Source organism: Haliotis asinina, chromosome 3 (genome assembly GCF_037392515.1).
Source record: "Haliotis asinina isolate JCU_RB_2024 chromosome 3, JCU_Hal_asi_v2, whole genome shotgun sequence".
Taxonomy (NCBI): Eukaryota; Metazoa; Mollusca; class Gastropoda; order Lepetellida; family Haliotidae; genus Haliotis; species Haliotis asinina.
Window position 1 is genome coordinate 18498753 of NC_090282.1, and position 20319 is coordinate 18519071.

At 39.4% G+C, this 20319-nt stretch overlaps 1 protein-coding gene across 1 annotated transcript; it reads left to right on the forward strand.

Moving 5' to 3' along the window:
- The first annotated feature begins 2137 nt into the window (after positions 1-2137).
- On the forward strand, positions 2138-16933 carry LOC137277602 (neuronal acetylcholine receptor subunit alpha-10-like). Its single transcript, XM_067809408.1, has 7 exons — positions 2138-2177; positions 3797-3936; positions 4540-4584; positions 14150-14259; positions 14380-14915; positions 15520-15749; positions 16440-16933. Exons 1-7 carry the CDS (start codon positions 2138-2140, stop codon positions 16689-16691), a joined length of 1353 nt encoding a protein of 450 aa, XP_067665509.1. The 3' UTR covers positions 16692-16933.
- Positions 16934-20319: the final 3386 nt, after the last annotated feature.

Sequence of the window (20319 nt, forward strand, 5' to 3'; positions counted from 1 at the left end):
AAACCAGACAGGAAACTCCAGTAATACGATGGAAGCGGTGTGGAAGGTTTCAATTAAAGGAAAACATTTTCCCTGACACGTGATATCTGCAGTACATTTGTGAATGGTTATTAAAATCAACGAATGACTATACTCGTAACCAGCAGTCTTACAAGCATCGTCAATCATATGTGCCCAGTAGGGTTTCATGGTGCGGATAGGACCCAAGTATGGCATGAGTGTGTTTAGGGCCAAGTAAAGAGCATCTCGTAAAGATCATCTGGCGACTGGTGATATATCAGCTGCTGCTTTCTCTGACCATATTCGGTTATTTACTGGCTACAGAGCTGTGGTACTTTTGACTTGCAAGAACATACCTTTCCTATTTCCTTTACATATTCCAATATAATTCTGTACCGCCGAGTTCAATATGCATACAATGCGACAGAATGTACAGTTTTTGTCCATATCCCAAATGACATTTGTCTTAAACCAAGCAAGCAAGCAAGCTAGTAGATGGCTGGGGAATCAATCAATCAATCAATCAATCAATCAATCAATCAATCAATCAATCAATCAATCAATCCAAAGCGCTAATATAATTAAACACTATATTCATTTTCCACTCAAGGCTGCCTTGACAAGCTTTCTAGCCAAGTAGTAGCAGGTTAATAGTCACAATGACCATTGTAAACCCTAGTAACTGGTGGCTGAACTAGAGGGTAACAAAGCCTATTGCCATAGGAGACACCGTACGTGTATATTGTGCTTCTGTGTGTCTATATATATTTCTGTATTGGCAGGCAAAGGCAATGCATTGGATAATGAGTAACAGACTCACTTTCACACTCATGAGAAACATCATTTTACGATCACGACTTAACAAATGCATAAATGTCTACAAACAACAGTGATATTGATTATTCCAGATTATTTGGGACACTGTGACCGTGTAATTGACTACCATCACAGTTACATCCATTACATAGGGAGTCTGTCTTCCACAGACACTAGGTTGTTATGTTTGGGAGTTTGAATCACACATGGTGCTGGTGTGTTTCAACACCCTTATTATTCGCTGTTTTTGAAAAGGTTTCATTTTACTCAAGTCAATGAATATTGAAACAGTTGCTTCCCTGCAAGTTCTAACATGTCGTTTAAAGTGCCCATTAAGCACACAAAAATGTGTATGTAGTATATATTTCGGTGAAAAATTATAGATGATGAATAAAGACTATAAAGAATCCATTGAGCTATCTTATAAGTTTATAATTGACTAAGTACATTTCACTCACTTGTATGTACATATGCTTGTAGATACCAGTGAGTAATATTGCTTTGTGCCGTTTTCAGCAATGTCACAACAATATCACGGCGGGGACACCAGGGTCTCACACATTGTGCTAAAATTGGGAATCGAACTCAGGTCGAACTTCAGCTTGAGGACACCACGATTAAACCATTAGGCTACCTATAAATACAAAAGATGTGACAATGCCATTGTGACAAGCAGTCCATTGTGACAAGCAGCCCGTTGCCTCATTTGTTTACAGTTATTTAGCAATTATTATAGAATGTAAGGTTAAATTGAAGGAAGGAAAAAGATTGCAAACCCAACAATGAGAGAACGCCGTACATGGCCAGTAAATGCCCTGCCCTAGGCCAGGCAAATCAGAGATTAACACAACAGATCCACTAAATCGCCCGATAAGACCTACATGGAGTGCTTACGACCAGTTCTGAACTGTATGATTATAGAAATATATGGTCAACAGATGGATGTGCCTTACAAACACATCAAGGTGTTTTTTTCTGTTTGACCGAAGCCACAAGTCCTATCGTTAATACTCATTGTTTCTGCTTTGTATCAACACTTATGCAAGAAATAGAAATACATTTAGCAGAACGTACGTGATAATGCGATTACCAGAGACGATTAACGTATACCTCAGACTCGGAGTCAGATACCCCATGCTTCATTAATTAGAAAAGGTGCTACCATGAAATAATACCTGTTTTCATGCGTTTGATTTAACGACGCTTTTAAACATGACCTATTTGTATTTTCCCCATTCTTTACTGTGCCACCCATACAAGGGTTAGGACAGCACTCCACTTACACACTTGCATGTGAAGCGTTCTGAGAACGTCCGCAAATATGGCTTACTTAGGGGTGGCAATCCTCCTGGGTATGGTGGGTAAGTGACCATTATGTTTGTTTGTTGCTGTTTACCTTTTCTTTAACGCTGCAATCAACAGTGTTTCAGCTATTTGTAAACGATCGAGTCTGGAACAGACAATCTGACATTGGCATCACGAGCGATTGGAATACAATAACATGCATGTATCAGATCATGTACCACACTACCCGATCGCTTCTTATGGGAAACATGCCTTGATCCAAATCATTTGTAAACCGGATCGTCACGGTATTCTGCGAATACACTTCTGATCCGGACTCAAGTTTTCCGTTTCCCGCGCGTGACCTTGCTGTGTGTTAAATAATTCAGAACTAAAACATTTGAAACAAGCATATGAGCATTCCACTAAATTCATAGATCGTTGTTTCAGGTTTTGTAATGCGGCGTTTGGGTACAACTGCCGGGTTCATATCAAACATGTTATATCCCTTACCATTAAACGAAACCACATCATCGTTCTACTGTCATCATTACACTCCCTCTCAATCAAGTTCTTTGCGTTGTGAATACATCTGACGTAGTACTTTCGTTGCCGGATTGGGATTTTGGGTATGATTACGTTTTGGGGGGAATTAGTAGCAGCAGAATGGCCACGACTGACTGACACCTTAAAGAACAAACCATGCCTCATAGTGACAGGCAATGTAAAGTTTCACGTGATTTTACAGTAGATACAGTATATTACAAACGTACATTAAACATAAAAGCACCCGATCATTTGACCTATAAGGCACCATTGTGACAGTAAATAATACCATAAAATATGAGAATACAAACAAAACACATCAGTATATAGATTTCAGATTGATAGCATATTTTGTTTACACATGTAAGAATGCACTCGTTACCACACCTATCAACCATACTGACGCAAGCATATGCACTCACACACTCCACTCACGCAACCATACATTCGCACCAACTGTACAATCTCGCACTCACACACACAATCACAGGCTTACGCTATTGCACTCTCAAGCTATGAGATTCTCATACAAAAATATACGCATACACAATAACGTACTCGTGCGCACCTACGTCTACATATATCTATAAGAGGGCATACACCGAATACATTTGCTGAATACATTACATAGAATTTCGGTGCACTTTGGGCATATATTTAAACAAATAAATCGGTTGAATAAATAAAGTTTTAAAGAAAGTTAGTGAAATGACTTTGTCTATGACACATTTACAGATCAAGCTCCTGGTATCTCTCTGAACTTCTCAATGTGCAATCCCATATCAGAACTCTCAGATCTCAAGATCACTGTCTTTCCAACAAGTTGGTCCTAATCTGAGGAATTCTCTCTCCACATAAAGCCGACTCCATCATTGGAAACTTTCAAAATTACTTCTGTTTCTCAGAAGCCCATTTTCTAAAATCAATCTTTTTGTCAGCAGTTTTGATGTATACTTATTTTACTATTTAACCTTTTGTATGAAATGTATGTAGCTCTTTTATGAAAAATATCCGTTATTATTGTTAATAATAAATGGAGAAAAGAATTAGTTATTCTGCTGTTGAATACAGAGAACTGACAATCAGATTAAGCGTTTTGGCATGTATGCCTTTCCGTGACAAATATTTAACATATATTTGTTTCTAACAGTGGTCAGTGTCCATGGCAACCAGACAGCACTGTTAAACGATCTGTTTGCCAACTATAAAAGTGACGTGCGGCCAATCTGTGGAACGGACGCTCCAATAGAGGTTAAAGTGGGCTTGGCTGTCCGACAGGTCATGGGGCTGGTTAGTACTTCATCATGTGTCACACTTTGGTCCTACTCATTACGTCAGATTTACTAACTTTTGTGCAATCATGTGTATACGTTCGATGTCAGTGATATTACAGCATTTGCTTCCGATGGTGTCAGTATTGCTTGTCCCAAAGTGTCAAACCTCTTCGACAGTACTGCTGGTTTTCCTCTGTCAACAAGCTGACACACCTCGCTGTATCCGAGCTACTGCTCGAAGCGACGTCAAACAAGACTTACTGACAAATCATCCAAATTCAAAGTATCAGTGAATCATGTGATCTCGGGCTCACAAAAAAAACACGGGTCGGTGGGGTAGCCAGATGGTTAAAGCGTTCGCTTGTCACGCCGAAGATGCGGGTTAGATTCCCCATATGGGTACAATGTGTGAACTCATTTTCGGTGTCCTCCGCCATCATATTGCTGGAATATTGCTAAAAGTGGTATAAACCTAATTCGCTCACTTACAATCATACACGAAACGGACTGTGTGAGGCTTGTCATGCGGAATATTTTCGAAGTTTCCTTTACTTTATCCAATTCCTGTTTCGCCAGTGTTTTAATGTAGCCATGAAGATGTGTTTTGGGTACATTCCAGGATGAGCCCAACCAAATACTGACTGTCAACGCCTGGATTCGATTGGTATGTACTGCTGAACTCTTTATATAGTAAATAAAATCAATACAAAAATGTTCCTTTCCAAACCCAAATCACGCATATATTTGTCCCGACGTCATAATTATTGTCATTATCATATTTAGCGTCATACTGTGGTATTTTATGATTCACTGACTGGTATGGAGAATATGAATCAAGGAATTCATCTAGACTGGTATTCAGATGATAAAACAAGGACTGCATCTAGACTGGTATACAGAGGATGCAACAAGAAATTCATCTAGACTGGTATTCAGAGGATGAAACAAGAAATTCATCTGGACTGGTATTCAGAGGATAAACCAAGGAATTCATCTAGAGAGGTGTTCAGGGGATAAAACCACGACTTCATCTAGACTGGTATTCAGATGATAAAACAAGGAATTCATCGAGACTGGTATTCAGAGTGTCAAGATCACAGATGATTTCGTTTATATAATTAGTTTATGGTACTGTAAATAGATGTAGTATGGTATTGTTAGAGTGTGTTATATATTGTTGGGAGTTGTTGTTAGATTATGTTCGGTAATACTATGGGAACAGGGTTATGTTCAGGGAAGCGTGACCAGGTATGGCCAGAGAGCTGGGGTGTTAATTTGTAAACAATAGAGAGGTGTTGAGTAGCTTGGGTATGGGAGGTCAATATAAATAGTGAGGAAGGGTAGTAATCTGCACAGTCAGCCAGAATCACCACTGTGTTCACCTGTATGGGTTCAACTTTTGTATGGGATTGCATCTCACGCTGGCTGGCTGTCCCGGAACTGGCCGGTTATCCTTAAAGTAAGGAGAGGGGTATTATCTCCGCCTGTAAGGAGACAGACAAGAGTCTTCCCTGTTGTACAAGGAGCATGTATCTCCTAGTAATGTGAGATGTGGATGGCACAGCCATCAACCATTACACAGGCCCCTTAAACTCCGTGAGGGAAACCATCGCCTGGGTGTGAGGGATACCACACAAATACCATGACGTCACCAAGTGGAACCAAAGTGCACTGACATTCTGATTACATTGTAAAGAGAAAGTGTTCTCTCTGAGTGGCTAATTCCTTTATTGTTATTTAGTTCAATTGTTTAGTTTCTGATTGGGATTATATGTAATCATTATCTATATTAGTGAGGGTATTAGGATTTTAGTGTAGTTAGTAGTAGTAGTAGTATTATTAGAACTTTAGCAATATAAGTGGTAGACAGAACTGTATATGTAGCTAGGTTAGGTAATTAGATTAGTTAGTTGTATTTGCACCTGTAGAATTAGTTTAGTATAGGTATTGGGGTTACTTATATCTTAAGGGGAGGAATAAAGTTTTGCAAAACAAACTATTCTTCTGTTGTGGTTACTTTGGTATGTGACATTTTGGTGGCAGCGGTGGGATAATTAGATTATTTGTCACTATCAAAGGGAACCCTAGTTGTGTTCTGTAGCGCATTTGATGTAGCGTTGTTGATTGTATATCGCTGCAGAATCTTTGTGTCCATAAAGAAGGGTTAGAACATACGGCACCACTTCTGCGTCCTTGAGTGTATGATTTGGAATTCAAGGGTGGAGGGTGTATTGTGGTTATTGGTCAGTTAAGGCCATTGGTTCGTCGTGAACATTTTGAACATTGGGATATATGGGAAATCACCTCCGGTTTTATTCTTGGTAGGATCCCTATTTATTCCAGACAGTTTGACTTTTTGTGTACCCTGCTTTGCCCTCATACAGACAATTATGGACATTGACAAACTTATCAAACTGGGTCAGAGTTTAGGGTATGAGAAAGATGATTTGAGAGTGTTTGTGAAAGAGCAAATGGAGTTGGAGAATGAGAAAGAAAAGGACAGGCTCGAACGGGAGGAAAGAGCTAGGGAGCGGGAGATTAAAAAGTTAGAACTGGAGGAAAGAAAGGAGAAAGAAAGGTTAGAATGGGAACGAGAGAGAGAACGATTAGAATTGGAGAAAGAAAAGTGTAAAATACAGTCAAATGAAAGAATAGAACTAGCCAAGTTAGAAAAGAGTGCGGCAGGAAATCAAGAAGGGCAGGTAGGAGAGAATAGATCGGCAGCCATTCCCAAGATGCCTAAAATGCCTCCATTTGACGACCACAATGACAATATTGATGCATATCTGCAAAGGTTTGAACGTGTAGCTACAGCGCAAGGCTGGGACCCGTCCCATTAGGCAGCTTACCTGTGTACTCTGCTGAAAGGTAAGGCTTTAGAAGTATACTCCCGGTTAAATGCCTTTGAGGCTGAAAATTACAATGCAGTTAAAACTGCATTACTTAAACGCTATGAAATGACTGAGGATGGATTCCATCAGAAATTTAGGACTGCTAAAACTGAAACAGGTGAGATTTTCACACAATTTGTAGTTAGAATTGAGAACTATTTCAACAGATGGATTGAACTAAGTGGTACACAAAAGACGTTCGAAGGTGTGAGAGATTTGCTGCTGCGTGAACAGATTTTGAATGTGACTGGAAGGGATCTGGGTATATTCTTGAGAGAGAGAAAGCCAAAAGACGCGATGGAAATGGCTAGACTAGCAGAGCAATTTATAGAAGCTAGAGGTACGAGTCATGGAAGATACAATAGACCAGTTATTCCAGGTCAAACTGACAAGCAGGTTTCCAAAGGGAAAATAGTCGAGGGTAGCGCATCAGGTAAACATGGTACTTGTTCCAAACAATTTGTTCCTATTAAGGAAAGGACATGTTACAACTGCAATCAAACTGGGCATTTGGCAGCACAGTGCAAGAAACCCAAGTTTAAAGTGGCAAGTATCCAGGTGAGTGAAGACAACACAAACATGTCTCTAATACATCCAGATAACACAAAAGTAGAGCCCTGCATACATGAAGTTCTAGATGGTGATGCAGCAACTTCAGAGGAGGTTACTAAAGCAGATGTAGCCTCAGGGAGTGTGCTTACCAAAGATCACCGCATGCCATTTTATCAGGGAAAGGTAAACGACACTCCAGTAGATGTGCTTAGAGACACGGGATGTAACGGTGTAATAGTGAGGAGGTCAATGGTAAAAGATGCATGTTTGACTTCAGAAACACAATCTTGTAAATTAGCAGATAGCAGGATCTTGACACTTCCGGTAGCATGGATTACTGTAAATACGCCCTTTTACACGGGTATGGTGAGAGCAGCATGTATGGACACACCAATCTGTGACTTAATATTAGGCAATATTCCCGGAGTTAGAGAGCCAGGAGATCCAGACTTGATGTGGGATAAGCAGGACATTAAAACAGTAGGTGCTGTAGAGACAAGGAGCCAGAGAAGAGTACGCCAAGTAGGCATGGAACCCTTGAAGACATTGGAACCTGTTGGGTTGACACTGAGTCGAGGTGAGTTCGTATCCCTACAACATCAGGATTCAAGTCTGAACAAAATAAGAAAATTAGTGGAAGAAGGTAAGATTAGGGAGACCCGACATAGTACTTCCTCTTACTTTGTAGAGAATGATATGCTGTATAGGAAGCATACTTCCAATAAAATGGACAATGGTAAACAAGTTGTACAGGCAGTAGTACCGGTTGGATTGCGCACACAGGTAATGAAGGTATGTCATGAAGCACTGATGGGTGGACATCTTGGAATCAAGAAGACTCTAGATAGGGTAATCTCACAGTTTTATTGGCCAGGAGTAATTGGTGATGTCAGAAGACATGTTCAGTCTTGTGATATTTGTCAACGTACCATGCCGAAGGGAAAGGTAAGGAAAATACCACTGGGACAAATGCCATTAATTGAAGTGCCATTTGAGAGGGTAGCTGTTGATTTGATTGGTCCATTGTATCCTGTCACAGACAAGGGTAATAGGTATATACTGACGGTGGTTGATTATGCAACACGATACCCAGAAGCAGTAGCTTTACCCAGAGTAGAGACGGAATATGTTGCCGAAGCTCTGTTCCAGATATTCAGTAGGGTTGGTATCCCCAAGGAGATATTAACAGACATGGGAGCCCAGTTCACGTCAGGCGTGATGAAGGAGGTAAGTAGACTATTGTCCATACATCAGCTTACTACTTCCCCTTATCATCCAATGTGCAATGGCCTAGTGGAGAAGTTCAATGGAACCTTGAAGACGATGCTGAAACGGATGTGTGCAGAACGACCAAATGACTGGGACAGGTATGTACCTGCTTTGTTATTTGCTTACCGAGAGGTACCTCAAGAGAGTTTGGGTTTTGCCCCATTTGAACTCTTATATGGACGCACTGTGAGAGGACCAGTACAGATTCTGAGGGAAATCTGGACAAGAGATATACCAAATCCAGAGGTAAGAACCACATATGAGTATGTGCTAGATCTTCAAAACCGTCTTGAGGAGACTATTCACGTAGCACAGCAAGAACTTCAAAAGAAAGCATGTAAATACAAAAAGTTCTTTGATGTGAAGTCCAAGCCAAGAAAAATGAAGGTTGGTGATAAAGTATTAATTCTGTTGCCCACTGATTCAAACAAACTGTTGCTGCAGTGGAAAGGGCCATATGAAATACTGGATACCTTTGGCATTGGCAATTACAGAATACAGGTTGGTAACAAGATTAAAACCTATCATGCCAATCTACTGAAAAGGTACATTGAGAGAGAGGAGGTCAAGGACACAGCTGTATGTGACGTCAGCATAGCTCAACTTGTGCATGTCAGTGCTGGTCTGGTGGATGTCAAGGCTGAAGAGGTGAGTATGTTAGACATAGCTTCACCTTCTTTAGTTTCTAAGGAAACGTATCAGGATGTAGACATTTCTGAAGATTTGACAGAGGAGCAACAAAATGAGGTGAAGGAGCTCATAAGTGAATTCAAAGATGTACTGAGTGATTTACCAGGGAAGGTAGATTGTATGGAATATAAGATCAAGCTGACATGTAATGAGCCTATACGATCCAAGCCCTATCCACTTCCTCATCATATGAGAGATGTTGTAGCTAAGGAGATACAGCTAATGTTAGACATGGGGGTGATAGAACCTTCTCAGTCACCATATGCATCCCCCATTGTACTTGTGAAGAAGCCTGACTCGACTTACAGATTTTGTACCGATTTTCGCAAACTGAATCAGGTGACCGTATTTGATGCCGAACCAATTCCATTAGCTGATTCCATCTTTGCACGGTTACGGAACTGTAAATATCTTACCAAAATTGATGTAAGCAAAGCATATTGGCAGATTCCAATGGAAGAGAGTAGCAAAGAACTGACAGCATTTATAACTCCTGATGGATTATACCAATGGAAGGTGATGCCATTTGGAGTAGTTAATGCACCTGCAGTATTTTCCCGACTGATGAGACAAGTATTGCACAACATACCAAATACAGACAACTTCATAGACGACATCATAGAAGGAACTGAGAACTGGTCACACCACATGGTAAGTCTGAGAGCAATATTTACGAGGTTAAGACAATTCCATCTTACAGCTCGACCTTCAAAGGTAAAAGTGGGATATAAACATCTGGACTTTTTAGGGCACAAGGTGGGTAGTGGTCTAATTCGACCAGAAGGTAAGAATGTAGAAAAGATCCTAAATGTGGAGCGACCTCAAACCAAGAAACAAGTGAGAGCGTTGTTGGGACTGACCGGGTACTACCGGAAATTTATCCCAAACTATGCAGCCATAGCAGTTCCGTTAACTGATCTCACAAAGAAAGGAAAGCCAAACAAGGTAATATGGACAGAAAGCCAGGAATTAGCTTTCACTACGTTAAGAACCCATATGTCAAGTTTTCCTATCTTGAAACTACCCGACTTGAAGAAACCATTCTTGGTAAGAACAGACGCTTCTGACGTTGGAATCGGAGCTGTACTGCTACAAGAACAGGAAGGTGAGCGATTTCCAATATTGTTTGTGAGTCGGAAGTTAGTAGATCGTGAGAGAGCGTATTCTACAATAGAAAAAGAGTGTTTGGCTATTGTGTGGGCAATACAGAAGTTAGAAAGATATCTGTATGGGAGAGAATTTATTTTGGAGACTGACCATCAGCCCTTAATATGGATGACCAAGGCAAAAATGACCAATGGACGAGTGATGAGGTGGGCCCTGACTTTGCAACCCTACAGATTTCTAATTCGTGCAATCAAAGGAAGTGAGAATGTTGGGGCTGATCTCTTGAGCCGGTGTTCACCCTAGTCATACTATGTGTATGGTAGTGTGTAAATAATGTACTCTCTGCATATCCAGATTATTTGTCAGCAGTTATTTCTTATGTATTACTGTGCTATTGTACATTTAGACAATTGTGTTTTATGATATTTATGCATTAAAACAAACTTAAATGTGATCTTGAGTGTAATATATAATTGTACTTGTGTACAATTACTTGAAGAGGGGAGTGATGTCAAGATCACAGATGATTTCGTTTATATAATTAGTTTATGGTACTGTAAATAGATGTAGTATGGTATTGTTAGAGTGTGTTATATATTGTTGGGAGTTGTTGTTAGATTATGTTCGGTAATACTATGGGAACAGGGTTATGTTCAGGGAAGCGTGACCAGGTATGGCCAGAGAGCTGGGGTGTTAATTTGTAAACAATAGAGAGGTGTTGAGTAGCTTGGGTATGGGAGGTCAATATAAATAGTGAGGAAGGGTAGTAATCTGCACAGTCAGCCAGAATCACCACTGTGTTCACCTGTATGGGTTCAACTTTTGTATGGGATTGCATCTCACGCTGGCTGGCTGTCCCGGAACTGGCCGGTTATCCTTAAAGTAAGGAGAGGGGTATTATCTCCGCCTGTAAGGAGACAGACAAGAGTCTTCCCTGTTGTACAAGGAGCATGTATCTCCTAGTAATGTGAGATGTGGATGGCACAGCCATCAACCATTACACAGGCCCCTTAAACTCCGTGAGGGAAACCATCGCCTGGGTGTGAGGGATACCACACAAATACCATGACGTCACCAAGTGGAACCAAAGTGCACTGACATTCTGATTACATTGTAAAGAGAAAGTGTTCTCTCTGAGTGGCTAATTCCTTTATTGTTATTTAGTTCAATTGTTTAGTTTCTGATTGGGATTATATGTAATCATTATCTATATTAGTGAGGGTATTAGGATTTTAGTGTAGTTAGTAGTAGTAGTAGTATTATTAGAACTTTAGCAATATAAGTGGTAGACAGAACTGTATATGTAGCTAGGTTAGGTAATTAGATTAGTTAGTTGTATTTGCACCTGTAGAATTAGTTTAGTATAGGTATTGGGGTTACTTATATCTTAAGGGGAGGAATAAAGTTTTGCAAAACAAACTATTCTTCTGTTGTGGTTACTTTGGTATGTGACACAGAGGATGAAACAAGATATTCATCTAGACTGGCATTCAGTGGATAAAACAACGACTTCATCTAAACCAGTATTCAGGTGATAAAACAAGGAATTCATCTAGACTGGTATACAGAGGGTAACACAAAGAATTCATCTAGACCGGTGTTCAGGGGATGAAACAAGGACTTCATCTAAACCGATATTCAGATAATACAACAAGGAATTTATCTAGACTGGTATTCAGCGGATAAAACAACGACTTCATCTAGACCAGTATTCAGGTGATAAAACAAGGAATTCATCTAGACTGGTATACAGAGGATAACACAAAGAATTCATCTAGACCGGTGTTCAGGGGATGAAACAGGGACTTCATCTAGACCGATATTCAGATAATACAACAAGGAATTCATCTAGACTGGTATCAGAGGATAAAACAAGGAATTCATTTAGACTGGTATTCAGAGGATAAAACCAGGACTTCATCCTGACTGATGCTCACGCTGCTTTCCATTTTTTACAAAGCTGGTTCTTTGGCAATCTCCAAGAGAACAAAATCTGTTCTTAGCAGCATCATTAACGAGGTAAAAAAGGATTCATGACAGGAAGATATACAAGTGAAATTACAAGACTTGGCGATGGCTTAATGGAATATACAGAATGTTATCTGGTTCCAGGACAATTAGAACTTATAAATTTTGAAAATGCTCTCGACACTGTAGACTGGAAATTCTTAGATAATCTTGCAAGGCAAACATGTTAATTATGATGGAAAGGTCTAAAATGCCAAAACGGGATGATATTATATTCCGCCATAAATCTCCCCTTTGTAGAAACACTGTGTTAAAATCACTAATTTTGGCAAAACTCAGAGCATGTGTTTATAACATACAAATATTTTATTCGGTGAAAGGACACTGGCCAAAAATACATTCATAAATATATATATTGCTTGAGTTGCAGAAAAGTTGAGTTTTACAGAAAAACAACAGATTTGTTTTCTATTTTCCTGGCATTATATTAAAATAGGCAAAAATTACAACATTAATATTTGTTGAAGTCATTATATTAAGAAAACTGTGTTGTGAAAGAGGAGGTTTCAAACATTTATCAAGAGATGTATCCCTTACAATTAAGTATTTTTTACAATGAAGTAAAACATGTATTCGATCGTCAGTTAACTTAAGATAAATGTTTTGGCAAGAGGACAAAATATTATATCATAAGGGACATGGTTGCATCTACTAATCTAACTAAGTTTAAACTTACGACATCTAAATATTGTCAAACCGTTTTCTAATATAGTGTTCAATATTCAAACTGAGATTAGTCTCAACATCTACGTGGTACTTCAAGGTATATAATAAGAACACTTGGTTGTATTGTGTAGGGATGAATGCCAATCTGGTGGAAGATTAACAGTCTCTGCTTAAGAACTGAAGGAAGCCATCAATATCTCCAATATCCTTGGAAATCTTAACAAAGCCATCCAAAAATCTAAAGGAAGTATTCTTTATATGTGATGCCCCACATCGTGCGTCCAGATTTACCCAAAAACTTAAACATGAAATAAAACTGATGATGTAATCTACAACTTTGAGTCAAAAGTCGGCTCTAATATTTAACTGCCCTTGACATATAAGTAAGCTGAAGAGGGAATATGTCACATTCACATAGAATCGTATTGTTAAAAGCATTTTTGCCAACTTTTAAGAAATATCTGCATGTTTGTATCTGAATTTGTTCAATGATTTTGAACCCCAAATTTCTGAACTGTAACTGTAACATAATATTTTGAAAAGTTCCACACATGACAAATATGCTACTCTTTTTTGGTATATACAGATTGCCATAAGGGCTTTATTGGCTTGAGAAGTAAGAGTTGTGTAAGTTTAATCCATACTTGCCTAGGAGTGAACACAAAATCCTAACATTTGTAGTATGAAATAACTTCCAATCTAGAATGGTGTAGCCTAGTGGTTAAGACGTCCGGTTCCATTCCCCACATGGGCACAATATGTGTCCCCCACCGTGTTATTGCTGAAATGTTGCTGGTAGCGGCTTAAAACTAAACTCAGTCAATCAGTTCAATCTGGCATGTATTTTATGAATCACTACTGAAACAGTGATGATATAAGGTGAGCGTATCCTGCCCCACGGGTGGCTCCCGTCACAAACATGTACAGTCTCACCTGACAGAAATCGGGAACTCAAAATAGGGAATTGCATCGGAGTCAACTGTCACATTATTGAGTTCCATTTATTAATCAATATTTATGTTGTAGAACTGGTACGACTGTCAGATGGTATGGAACGCCACTGAGTACGGAGGCATCTCACAGCTTATCCTTCCTTTTGAGAAGATGTGGACACCAGACATTACCCTATATGACACGTGAGTGAACTACAGATACTGAATGTATTTTTGTAACTTATAGTGAGGTTAACCATTGTACCTTAAAACAGTTCACCATACATATGTTCATTTCGTAAGCTTCATCTTGAATATTTCCAGTAATGTAGAAGAAATTCCTGGCCTTAAGGACTATCGCCCAAGCTATAACTCAGACGGGTTTGTGACCTACAACTTCCCAACAGTTATAACAAGCCTCTGCAAAGTCGACGTCACCTACTTCCCCTTCGACACTCAAACATGTGCGCTCAAGTTCGGTTCCTGGGCCTACCATGGACTCCAGATCAATATCACCAACAGATCCTCTGCCGGGGACATGTCCAGCTTCAAAGTCAACACCGAGTGGGATCTGGTCAGTGTTCCAGTAGAACGACATGTACTGTACTACGGTTGTTGTCCAGAGCCTTACCCTGACGTCACGTTCTACGTCAACCTACGCCGCAAGCCGTTCTTCTACTTAGTCAACCTGCTGTTTCCCTGTATACTGATCACAGCTGTGGGTCTGCTGGGCTTTCTGTTGCCTCCAGATGCCGGGGAGAAGGTGTCTTTGGAAATCACCGTGTTGCTGTCGCTGGCGGTGTTCATGCTGGTGGTGTCTGACACATTACCGCCAACGTCAGAAACTTTTCCGTTTATAGGTATGACAATGTATCCATTTTGTGTATTATTCTTAATTTTCCTAACTCACCAGTCTTACATTTGTTGGCAAAGCATTTTAATAGATGACGAAATTATATGTGAAGCTGAAATATACATGTGTTCGAGTATGACAAGATGCAACTTTAAAACCAGTGTAACCCATAAGGATCTGGTTTAGAATTGGTTCTCAGCAACCCGTTTTTATCGTAAGAGTCATCTAACGGCCCGCTGGCTTGGTTGACACATGTCACTGTATCCCAAGCGCGTAGATCGAGGCTCAACATGTTGATCACTTGGATGTCTGGTCTAGATTCGATTATTTACAGTCAACCGTCATATAAATGTATTGCCCTGTACAGCGTTAATGAACAAATAAATTATCATAATAACAGAATAATATTCACTAACGTCCACATGGCTTACCTAACCTGTTTCCACACTCTGGCTAAACGATCTTGAGTTCCACATGAGTCTGTCTCACAAAAGCATAACAGTTGACATGCACTACCGTGTGTCCGTTACTCCACACTATGGCCACATAACAAACATACGTCACACGACACGCCTACCATGAATCCATTAAAACACTCTTTTCCTCCACAGGAATCTACTTCCTTCTGGCTATGATGATGGTCACTTTATCAACCGTCTTCACTGTGATAGTGATAAACGTGCACTTCAAAGGACAACACGGTAGAGGTGTCCCTCGATGGATGAAGAAATGGTTTCTCGGGACGCTTGCACAGATCCTTTGTTATAGGAAAGAAATGCCAGTCCATCCAATGACGACATCCGTCAACGACGACAGTGGCCTTCACATCCAAGACTGCACGGTAAGAAATGTACAGCAAGAGTTCAAGTCAAGCCAGTCGCTACTATGAAGGTACTATACCTTCAATTGTAGTGAGTGAGTGAGTTAAAAATTTACATCACATCGGCACTATTACAGCCATTTAGCGACGAAAGGAAGGTAATCAATTTAAATTATCAGTCGACAAAGGACAGTAAAGCAGATTAGATTATGAAGCTAGCTCACCATATTAGGAACCATGGGGTCTTATATTACTTCGGCTACCTGCATGGACCCTAGCTGGGTTTATAGCATCCTTTCAGCCGCTGGTGATGGTGGGAAATGTTTGCCTACATTTAAATTAACAATAATACTACATTTAAAAAATGGTGATTTTAAACGTTACTTTGAAAGTTTTGGGACTTAAGTACCCTTTCAGGAGGACAATAATTTTACAATATCCATCAATTGTAAAATCAAAACGGTGCCTTTTCTGTAGTAAATAAAATATGTATGTCATGATTTCTTGAACAAACTTTGATTGGTAATATTTAATAATCAAACAGCCTTTTCGCCGAAGTCTTTACGGTATCTTTAACCATTCCAGTCCCGATTTTGCAAAACACATGTCAACAATAGTAGCATGTAAAATCATTCGATTATCTTTGGTATAAACGTTCTCTTTTTCCTTTTTCACACTAGGATAAAACTCATAGATTTCAAATTGTTTCAGGGAGATGTCAAAGGGGAAAGCACAAATGTACTGAATTATGAAAGTGAATTGACACAAGTGATGAAAGAGCAGCTAATTGTCCTGAAGGAGATCAACAGTCGGTACGCTCAGAAGGATGAGTCTGAAGCGGTGGAGGAGGAATGGAAGAAGGTGGCAGTAGTGATGGACAGATTATGCCTTGTCGTCTTCTTCATTTTCTCTGTAGTCTGCACTTTAGGTATTTTGCTGCAGTGTATCGTCGAAAGTGGATGAGCTTCCCAACTTCATCACTGCTTGTTTGTTTAATAAGAGAGGACGACCTGGAGTAACGCTAGTGTCAAATGTGCCCTACTTTGGTGTAACCCACAGGTATGGTAGTGACAAATCAAGAAACATAATCAGGAAAGACCGACATTTACACCCTCGACCACAGCTTTTTGATATCTCCAAGGGACGTGACTCTGCCAACGAATTAAGGCACCTTGGACCATTCAGTGTGCTATGTTCTCTTACCCCTTGACAACAGAACATTGTTCACATATATATTACATTACTCTTTGTGGAGACATGGTTATTCATGAACGAAAAATAAATATTAATGTCCATCATTTAGCAGGTGATGTTACTGATGTCAAAATCACACTTACAAAACCGTAAACCAAGATAATGCTGTGACTGGTTTCTGTTTTCACAGATCAAATGAAAGGTGCCAAGTCATCATTACCATGTCTTTCCCTTTGTACTTATTTGTAGAAAGCTCCTATCTTATATGATTTGGAATAAAAAAAATGGGAACTTTTCAGTTCCAGAAAAGGCATTTCTGTATCTACCTTTCTCTCCATATATTTTATGTTAATTACACAGGTGCAATGTAGCATATGTTTGTCAGGGTCATAACTCATGTGATGAAACTATGAGGGCAGGTGAATTATTCAAGCATATACTCGGTGCCGTTTTTAATCGAAACATGAGGTGTTAGATGTCACAAGAAAATTATGTACGGGTAAGAAAATTGCTCATCGATCGAGCTGAAACGTCTAATATTTCAGCGCAAATATTATGTTCACAAGATAAATAATAACTTCAGAAAAACATCAATAATTAAACGATTTTAGAGTGAAATCAACAAACATCAAAGAAATATTCTACAATTAACTACGTTTATTTGTCAGAAGTGTGGAATTTCACTGGTGTTACAAGAAAAAGTGCACATTATGGCATAAAAGGAAACAACAGTTGTAGTAGGTCAATACCAGCAGTGATAATCACCTAGCAACATCTCTGTTCAATCTTCGAAAACAGACCCAGACTGGGTGTTCACTGTGAGAATGACGTGGATTACAGACTGATAGTCTGAAGCGTGAAACACTGGCTGAACAGAGAGATGTGCGCTTGTCCATTACATATGCTCTAAATCTCTTCAGGAACATTATGGTAGAGAGGTAGCCGTATGGTTTATGCGTTCGTTCGTCACGCCGAGGTCCCGGGTACGCTTCCCACCATGGGTACAATATGTGAAGCCCATTTCTGGTGTCCCCCGCCGTGGTATTGCTGGAATACTATTAATAGTGGTGGCACCATAACATGCTGGATTAAACTATGCTAGTCAAGACTCCCATGTTCTGGAATCTTCCAGACTGCAGTTGACTTCCAGTTTAAATAGAGTAACACACACACATACATACGTACAAACACACATACACATACATACATACATACATACATACATACATACATACATACATACATACATACATACATACATACATACATACATACATACATACATACAAATACATACATACATACATACACACACATACATACATACATACATACATACATACATACATACACACACACATACATACATACACACACATACACGCACATATACACAAGTACACACACACATACATACACACACATACATACACACACATATACACACGTACACACACACTCAACCGATTCACTAATCCCTGATTATCCCAGGAATGTAAGTGGATTTGATCAGCGTACTCGAGTCAAGGAAATAAAGTTGCATTCAAGTTAACAAGGCTAATCATAAATTAACCACTGTGAAATAATCTTGATTCATGAATCTTTATGTACATATGAAACCCTAAAACATTAACAGGGAATCACGATGACCCTTGTTACGATATTACATCCTATGTGGGAATTATGTATGGTATTTCCAAACACAACAGTCAAAAACAATGATGTGCTCTGGACATTCTGTAAAATCAGGGGCATTTAAGGCCATTAGATGGATGGATGGATACAGCTTACTAGAAAGGAAGGACGACAGAACAACATTAAATGGCCATACACCTTCATTGTCAATACCATTACATTGGCAGGGTGAACTCCGTATCACTGGTAGAAGGCACCAAAACAATAACACTGACGTTGCCTTAACCACGGTCAAACCTCCCTGGACTGGAAATACAGTGCGAAAATACTGATCTATTAGATCTTCCTCAAACGAGTGTTTTGACTGCCATGTGAAAAGATATGCCCATTCTGCTCTTACAGCTTGAATGATTACTCGTGACTCCAAATCTAATATGGAAACAAGCAGTTCTCCCCTCTGTTGAGTCGTAACGAAAGGTAATACAATTTAACTGTTGAACCATGAGTATCACCGCCACCTAAGAATCATAAATCAGTGTTATATTGTTTGGTTCATGACAGTCTGCACTGGCGTGGTTTAAGGTCAAATGTGAATTCATATTTAGATGTGAAAATGTGAATATGTATTTAGATAAGTTTTATAATAATTTAACCGCATCTGCGGTCCTTGGTTAAATCAGCTTTGTTTGCGACCAAGCCAGGTATGGCACTGTGATGATAAACAGTTTAATTCATTGAGTGTATGCATAGTAACACGAATACAAGTGGTATCGGATGCACATGCACATCAATGAGGTAAGTAAACACAAAGTGGTACTGTGTGAAAACATTCACACCAGGCCCCGATTTCTCGAGTGTTTACTCAAATCTCAAACTGAGTTTGACAATTTGAACCAGCTGAATATTTAACTAAACCGCATTTTCTTGAATAAAAAGTCTAAACAACTAAAGAAATTTGTACACCAAACTCAGATTGTCTACTAAGTTTGAGTAAGATACTGATACAGTTCATTCTGGAAAATGCATGTTCCTGCTTTTTCGCAAATCTGAGCTAAAAACTGAAGTTAAGTCAAAACTCAGGCTTAAGTTTGTTTAGAGAAATCGGGGCCAGAACCATATTCCGGAGTAGTGAGTGGGTGAGTTCACATTGACGCCGCACTAAGCAATATTCCATATGTTAGTTTACATCTGTATTGTAAACCAGCCGCGAATAGAGCGCTTGTGTTGATTTGAGTCAACTGTTGATTAAGTAATGTTTTGTCAGCTATATTTAATCAAAATGCTGTAAATAAAATCTACTCATTCTAATTCACAATTCCCTATTTCCGGTTCTTCGATCACCTGATTTTCCGGTTTGAGTTCAGGCCGCCCTCGCTTGGCTGGGGTATGCGCGGAGTCAAAGGTATTTCTCATCATCACACCAAAAGGAATCTGTCTGCATTGACCTTTATATATTTGATGAAGTATAGGTGGTATGCCTGTTAGTTATTGTATTTATTTACAGACAGCGATATACCGCAAAACGTGACTCAATCCCTACCCCCTAAATGTGTAGCGATGGGCGCGTCTTCTCTCGCCTGATCTGTTGTTCGTGTCCTATTTTGTGTTTATATAGATCAAGGCAAATGGGTATCCTATTCATTATGATTATTAATATAAAATTCATTATATTATTTTGTCCCTTTAGTAAACACCATATCAGTTTCCCATAGCAAGTTAGTCACATTTAACAATGCCTTGGGGCATGACGGAACAAAAGAAT